This window comes from Centruroides vittatus, unplaced genomic scaffold (assembly GCF_030686945.1).
Source record: "Centruroides vittatus isolate TY-2023 unplaced genomic scaffold, ASM3068694v2 contig_19, whole genome shotgun sequence".
Lineage (NCBI taxonomy): Eukaryota > Metazoa > Arthropoda > Arachnida > Scorpiones > Buthidae > Centruroides > Centruroides vittatus.
In genome coordinates this window covers 4,286,263-4,294,688 of record NW_027121169.1, presented here as the reverse complement: position 1 = coordinate 4,294,688, position 8,426 = coordinate 4,286,263, and the positions used below count along the sequence as shown (strand labels likewise).

Sequence of the window (8,426 nt, the reverse complement as noted above, 5' to 3'; positions counted from 1 at the left end):
ATTATTAATAAATTAATTTGTATAGGGGCATTTCTTTCTCTGATTCTGTAGCATCATCACGGAGAAGCCATTATGTGTAAGTTAATGCAGGAATACCTGGAATGACAAGAGAAACTAGAATTTGTTCCTAGAAATAGACTAGAAAACATCGATTAATTACTTAATCTACGACAGAGAGAGAGAGAGAGAAATAGGCATTTCGACTAATGCTTGTTTGAGTATAGAAGTCCACTCTAAATATAGTCATGTAACGTTCTATATTTGAATGTATCATCTGTTTAGGTGATGTAAAAGTATACGCTATAAAACTTTAAAAAATAATATTTTACTAATTTACAACACTTGAAATAAATAAATATTTTTTATTTAAAAAATGGAGTTTTTTTATGTAATATGACATGTGCCATCTCTTCATTTTTCATATGTTCACGCGTTCAATATGTAAGTTATGTACAATATGTGTAAGTTAGTAAAATAGAATATTCTGATGTCAATTTGAATGCAGAAACAAAGCAGACGTAATTTATTTTTATTTGTGTGCATAATTTGTGAGCTTTAGAGCGTGGCAGACAAGTAATTGAGAAATTAATTCTTTTCCAAGAAAAATTTTTTTTTTCTGATCGAAGCTTTATTAAATATTTAAAAATTCTGTTTTTTATATATATATTTCACAAACAAAATTAAGTTTTAAAATAATTGAATGGTTTTTAGTACTTAACAGAGATTAATTTACTGGAAATATTCTGAAAAACTCAAATACTTTTTGATAAATTCATGAAAAATATTTGATAAATGTTCTTGAATCACATAAGCATAAGAAAAAGAGGAAAGAGGAATTATTGGAAAGTGTTTCAAATTTAGGAAATTTTACTGCTAAATTCGATCTATATAACTTTATGAAAAATTTTTAATGTTTAATTTTAAAATTAAATCCTAAAATTCTTATTTAGATGCTAGTCACGTAGCATTCTAAAACAATTCTTTCATGTATTTAAGATGCAGAATATTTTCTCCTTACATTTCCTCTCTCTTTATGCCGCTCTCTTCTTTTCCTCCTTTTTTTCCCTCCACCTTTTCTTCATATTTTCTATCATTTCCATCCACTTCTCCTTTTTTTCCTTTTCTCTCTTTTCTTTTTGCCTACTAGTGGCCAAGTGGATAAAACCACTGAATCATTGGTCGTGGGTTTGTTGTCAGCCAATAGCGTTTCGTAGATATTCATTACACATCTAACACCTAAATAAGGCCCATTTTTCCATAGAAAAGCATCCCGAAAGAAGCATCCCCTTGCCTTTCGCCCAGATCGCTCATGTGTTGCATTAACACATTCCACTAATCCAATTCTTTGCTTATTTTTTTCTTTCTCCTCTTACATGTATTTCTTTTCTTTGTATCTTTCACCTCTTCTATCCTCTTATTTTTCTCTTTCTCTTTTAACTCTTGCTTTTCCCCCCTTCATTCTCTTTTTTCTCTTTTTTCTCATCTTTCTTTTTTTCCTTCTTTATCATCCTTCTTCTCATCCTTTTCTTTTTCCTCTTCCGTCTCCTGTTGCTCTTCTTTCTCTTCTTGATTTAACATGTCACAACTAATGAAAACTTTATCAAAATCGGTTATAAAAAATATTATATCTTAAAATTGTTATTACGCTTTTTAAAAGCATTCGAAGTTTATTCAATATTTAGAGAGGATTATCGAGAGAATAATTTAATAAAATGCTCTCACTTCAAATTGTCGGAGAGTGATGTATTTAACATAATTTTCAAACTAAAATGTCTCCTTAAATTATTTATTTTTAAAATATATTTTGAAATTTTTTTCATATCTTAACTTATATAAATTATTAATTTTTCTAAGGTGTCATTCAAGCACTTATCTTATAGTTTCCTCTATTAATTTTATGCATTACTTACTATAGGTTCATATTTAAAATTATACTAGTATTATCATATGAATTACAGTGTTGCGTAGCTTGGAGTCGCGTTTGCGCGTCGCTTCGCATCTTTTCCGTCCGTTTTTAACTTAAAATCATTCTTAAAAGTTATTTTTAATATAATAATTATAAATATTTATAAAACGTACAAATTTAATAAAATAAAATAAAATAAAGGTAGGTAGAGCGCAGATGCGACAAGACGCAACGCGACGCGACTATATATAAAAACCTTAATAAATTCCGTTTCCGTTATTGATAAACTATAAAAATATGTATTTTATATATGAAATAATATATAAAAATTAAAATATTACTTTTAACTCCACCTTTATAAGGGACATGGGCATAAAGTAACGCAAAAATTAACGTTATTTTATAGCATAATTTATAAAATTACACGTTATATAATATCTTGTATGTGTCTGAGAAAATATTTTCCATTAATATTGAATATATAACCCTTTAAATCCTCAATTAGTTCAGATTAGTGACGCTCTATTCAATAGGATCAACACAGGAGTGATGCGTTAAGAGAAGATGGAGAGGAAGATTCTTTGGAGAAGTTTCAATTTCCTTTTCCTTTATTTACTTTCGAAATTTATCAAGAAAAAAAGGAAAAACTTTTCATTTAAAAAGCTGAATATCCAGATAATAATAAATAATATTTTTATTTGTATAATTTCCAAGTGATTTTTCAATGTTGTTAATAGAAAGTTAAAGTGGATAATTTGAAAACTTTCATGAATAATTTAAGGGAAAAAATATAATTAGAAAATACTTTAAAATTTATTAAAATATTTACTTTAAAAATTCTACTTATAAACGATTTTTAAAACTACTTTTTATAAATGAAATCTCGTTTTTTCGCCGTATTAACACATTATCATAAATTTGGCACTTTTATTTTTTATATATAATATTTGAATGATTAAATAAACAATGTTTGGATAGATAGACTTGCTTACTGAAGAGATACTTAAAGAAAAATTCATCACTCTAAGTTTTTGAGATATTGAAGATTTGCAAATAAAAATTTTGTATTAGCACAACTATAAGAAATGAGAATATATAACAAACTATGAAAGAAAACTAAGTTCTCTCTATAACATCTAAAAATTTTCAAATCCGTATCTCTTGTAGTTTTCGAGAAATTCCATAGACAATTTGAACATGTGAGAAAAATGAGTGCAAAATCTTAATTATAACTCATATAATTTTTAAGAAATTAGACAGATAGTAAGATAGACGGATATACAAAGTAGAGATAAAAATTACAAATTTCTAACTCTTACAGTTTACTAGAAAAAAAAAACATTTAACTGTAAACAGACATACAGACAGATAAATAATTTTTTTCATAAAGAAATGTCTTTCTTTAATAATCACTAAAAAATAATAAATTAATTTAAATAAGAGCATCAAATTATCCATTTCTAAAATACAAATCGTAGCATCTTCTATCCGCATCCTCGCTCTTAATGATCACAATTTTCTTTTTTCCATTACACAAATGATGATGTTATTACGGTTAATGATGGAGTCGATATCGAAATTTTGTTATTTTATCTTCTCCTCAAAAAATGTGAAATAAAATAAATTATAAAAAATTGTTTTATTTACTTATTTTCCTAAGATTTACAAAAAACTATTTCCTTTGTTGCTTTAAATATAATTTAAAACATCGACAATATTGTTAAATATAATTAATTAATTAATCACGCAAAATTTATTTATTTATTTATTTATTTTAATTAAATTTATTATTTATTTCATTCCGTTTAATTTTTATAATTAATTTTTTAAAGAAAGTATAAATGAATTATATTAATATAATTACATGAAGTATTAAATTCTTGCTCTTTCCAAGCTTTAATATGTTGAAGTTATTGCTTTGAGCAAATTTAATTAGAGTTATTGCTTAGAGCATTGCTTGATTTGATTATTTTAATTGTTGCATACTCTAGTCAATTGCTTTTAGTCATTGTTTAAAGGCTATGGGTCTAATAAATTCTTTTCTTAGTCACTGTAACATGCTCAAGATTCCTCTTCTCTTTGATTTATTATTGTTTAACTTTCTCTATGACGTATTGTTTATCTATAGCTTATCAGGAGTGTGGTTAATTCTTCATCTGTAGTCTATTTAGTTCTTTATTTAAAGCCTACCTGCTAGAAGCTTAGTTCTTTAATCTACAAGCTATGGAACACGTAATTTTTTATCTACAGTCTACCTATGGAAAGTCCAGTTCTTTAATTTATAGCCTATCTATGGCACACCTAGTTGTTTATTTAAAACTTACTTATGGCAAACCTATTTCTGTATTTAAAGCCTACCTATGGAACACGTAATTCTTTATTTATAACCTACCAGTTGCATATTAGCCACAGTTTCTCTATTGCATACCTTGTTATCGCTGGTTGTTGATTATTGCTTAAAGTGATCGATTAATTACTTGCTACACACATAATTCATCTCGTACTTTAGCATTTTCAACATAAATCATATAAATTTGAATTTTATTCATAGTTGTTAGACTACATAATTTCATTCATAGCTTGCTAAAAGCAAGGCTGGTTTGCTTCGTAATTATTATTTAGAAAATATTCAGAGAATTACGGTTATTAAATATGCATGCAAAATATGCAATTATTTTATACTCTTCTATGTAAATAATTATACAAATAACTATATAAAGGTTAACTATACATAATGATTGCGTATAACACTGATAAATCCTCTCTGTTAATGCTTAATTTATTCAAAATTATTGCTTACAGAAGGCATGCTTCAATGATTCATGCTCATACTTTCAGTAACATCTATGTTAAAGATATTATCGATTACTCTTCATAATTATTGTACATATCTTGGATAATGCTATATATTTTTAATAAATTATAGTATACATGGGGCACTACACGTAGTATATTATAAAGCATAACTATGTGCTGAATATATTTTGATAACTGAATTAATAATTCTATGCAAACTTCTATGAAATAATTTGTCTTCTCATAGTAATTGTTAAACATAAGTTATAAACAATTATTAATGAAAATAAATATTAAAAAGTACAAAAATACACTTTTAATAAAACCTTTAAACCCACTTTTTTAAAAATAAAAGACATTTTCCTTCTGAAAAGGAAAAAAAATACAATCATTTAAAAAAATTCCATTAAAAATGAAATTCTTACATTCAATACGATAAAATTAGTATTTAAAAAATTAATTTTTTTTATCTAAAAGTCAAAGATCAATAACAGATTTTTTAAATTAAAAATTCGTTAGGAATTTTCAGAAATTTTATGGATTTTTTTTTAAATTTTAATATAAGTTAACGCAGGTAAGTATGGCAGAAAACCAATATAAATAGTAATAATATACATATTCTTAATATACAGAAGCTACATGTGATACAGATAAATTGCGTGAGGGTATAGTCTAGTATCTATCCACAGTAAATTTCAACAGAGAGAAAATCAATAAGGGATGAAGAGCATGCGCTTTCAACATATACACCTGAAGAATCATATGAGGGTAGAGAGGAGGTTGACTGTGTGCCAACATCCTTTCTCTTACCTTGATTTTATATTATACCTTTCCATGCACCTATATGAAGACCAGGATTATATAATCAGCCTATAATAATTCCATATTTTCATGTGATAACAGCATCCTCATCGTTTTCTGAGTAAGTATTATGGAAGAATAGATGTTGTTATTATTATTCTGTAGACAGAATTCAGTTCTATGTACTGTAAAATCGGTAAACAAACATAATTTAATCTTAAAATTTTATGTAAATAAATTGTAAAAAAAATTGTTTAACAATTTTTTGGTTATAAATAATTTGAAAATTTCAATTTTAAATAAGAGATATGATAAATTTTTATTAATTTTATTGTTTAAAAATTCATAATAGTTTTTAATTAATTGGTGATGAAAATTTTGTCGATGTTTATGGTGATAAATTTTACTTATTTCGTTATATTAAAGTAAAATTTTGAGGCATTTATAATTAATATCGTATTTCCTGCTTAAATAACAATTAAATATTTCATATATCGTTATAAGTAAAGAGAATTTCACCATTTATGAATAATTTTGAAATATTTCATGATGTATACCTGCAATTAAGTTTCGTGATGAGAAAATTAACAAGTATAATTTTCATATTTTATAAGAAATGATGAAATACCATTAGAAATCATTAAAAAATTTCAAAGTTTTCGAAGAATGGCAACGAATCTCATCTAAATTTACAGTTATAAAATTGAATTTTTGCAAAATTTAAATACATTTCAGTTACGTAAACCGTTAAAAAGTCAATTTTAAAAAAAATTAAACAATTGTAAATTTCAAATTTTACAATTAATAGAAAGAAATTGATAATTTTAACGGTAAAATTGTAAACATGTTATATGAGCCATTTTCTATATTATAATTAAGCGCATTTTTTCCCTAAGATTTTTGCATGTATGAGTTGTAATTAAGGATCCTTAAATTACTTTTTTCCTTCTTTCAGGTTTCTTTTAGGAGATGGATGAACCCAAACAATCGACAAAAAAGAAAGTTGTATCAAATACAAAATCAATATTGGGTATAAGTTCTGTAAGAGGGAAGATAACAGATAAATGCCTTTGGGCAGCTTGTAAAGCAATGAGTGCTGGATTTTTCTTAATCCTAGTAGGAACTGGAATGGCTACCTTAGGATTTTACTCAGACCAGTTATCTAAAGTTGAAAAGAAACAAGGTAATATCACTGTTTATCACAAGGATGGACTTAAAGATATGCACTTGTCTAGCTTAACCTATTTTGGTCCTGTAGTTATGGGGGTTGGTGGATTTATCATTTTAGCAACATGTGTGATGACTTTCGAAGCTAGAGATACTGCTACAAAAATCGTTCCAGCATTCTTTCGTAAGAGCCGTATACACGCTGTGCAAGCAATGGGATCTTCACCAACAAGACATTCAAGTGATACATCTTGGGAGAGATTTCTTGCTAATTCTTGCTGGAGAGGTGAAGGTAGTCAAAGAAGCAGATCAGTAGTTACAAGAGAGCTTAAAAATTTCAGTAAAAAATTGCAATCTAGTATGGATTCGGCAAAAATTGTTATTGTTGAAGATGGTAGGAACATATGCAATATGAAAAAATGCCCTTCAGAGCCATTTGTTTCTAAGATTCACGAATTGCCAACTGAAAAAGAGGATTCAGAAGAGAAAAAGGAAACTTTGCAACTACCGACAGAAATGGGTAAACCTAAGCCAAAATCCCTTCTCCTAGCTGCTAACATCTATCGTCAAGCGGCATCAATGGATTGTCCAAAAAGACAACTTCAGAGGCAGGCTGCTCAAGATGAATCTCTTGAATCGGAAACAACTGAGCAAAAAACGCACTTGATAGTACAGAGGAGTGATTCTAACAGTTCTATGGCGATGGATCTTTATCTTCCTCAAGGAGCTGTGACTCTACACGTGAAAGATAAAACCAAAGGAAAGAAAGGGACGAGAAAACACAGGAAGACATCATCCTCTGAGCGAACAGAACGCACTGAATCAAAATCTACACAATCAGGAAGCTTTGAATCGGATAAAACTGTAGTATCTCAAGATAGCGTGTTTTCTCATAAAAAAATATCTCCAGAAAATTCCAGACAGCACAGCAGCGAACCTTTTCAGAAACCGAAGGTTATAATCACTCAGCAATCATCAACAGTTAAAAGAAACCCGCTTATGAGACAGAAAGCCATAGATGGAGGACAAGAAACAAAATCGAACAATGAACCAGGATGAAAATCTGAAAGATCTTCAGCACATGATCCAGAAAATCCATCATCTTCATCCATAGATTGAAGACTATGGAGAAGAATGCATAAGATTGTCTTAAATATGCACCATTCTAGTTAAAAATCACACTAATCAATCCCTATTTTAATTTATAGCTGTCGTGTTGGTGAATGGTAAGATTTGTTACATTTTTTCAATGAAAAAAGGCACTAAAATACAGAAAAAACATAATTTTATACACCACTTTCTACGCGAACGTTTATAATACGTTACGAATTTATAGTTAAAAATTGCAATTAGTTAGTAAATTATATAAAATAAAACATATTTATAAATAAAAAAGTTAATTAAAAAATAATATTTATACACACAAACCCCAAAGAAACGCAAATTTCGACTGCCATTTTGGACAATCATATTAAAGAAAGCGCACATAAATAAGGTTACATTTGGATAATATTAATAATAAAAACACAATTTTTAATAAATAAAACTGTAAAATACATCTTTTAATGATTTTTATTTAATTTTTAAACATAAAACAACAAGAAAATACAATAAAAATTGCGCATATAAGCCTTTATACTATCAAGAATTAATACTTTGAACATTCCTTATTATGATAAAAATATATACACGTAATGTAAATTTTATACAGTATTAAACTGTATATTTATGCTGTAAATCATTTATATAAGCCCTG

At 27.2% G+C, this 8,426-nt stretch overlaps 1 protein-coding gene across 1 annotated transcript; it reads left to right on the top strand.

Annotated features, from left to right (window-relative positions):
• The first annotated feature begins 5,480 nt into the window (after window positions 1–5,480).
• Window positions 5,481–7,846, top strand: LOC136970267 (uncharacterized). Its single transcript, XM_067264688.1, has 2 exons — window positions 5,481–5,624; window positions 6,459–7,846. The coding sequence occupies exon 2, from the start codon at window positions 6,473–6,475 to the stop codon at window positions 7,727–7,729; it is 1,257 nt and encodes a 418-aa protein (XP_067120789.1). The 5' UTR covers window positions 5,481–5,624; window positions 6,459–6,472; the 3' UTR covers window positions 7,730–7,846.
• The last annotated feature ends 580 nt before the right edge of the window (window positions 7,847–8,426 follow it).

Bases quoted from the DNA above. Each gene is read 5' to 3' on its own strand.
- LOC136970267 (XM_067264688.1), top strand. From the start codon at position 6,473: ATGGATGAACCCAAACAATCGACAAAAAAGAAAGTTGTATCAAATACA.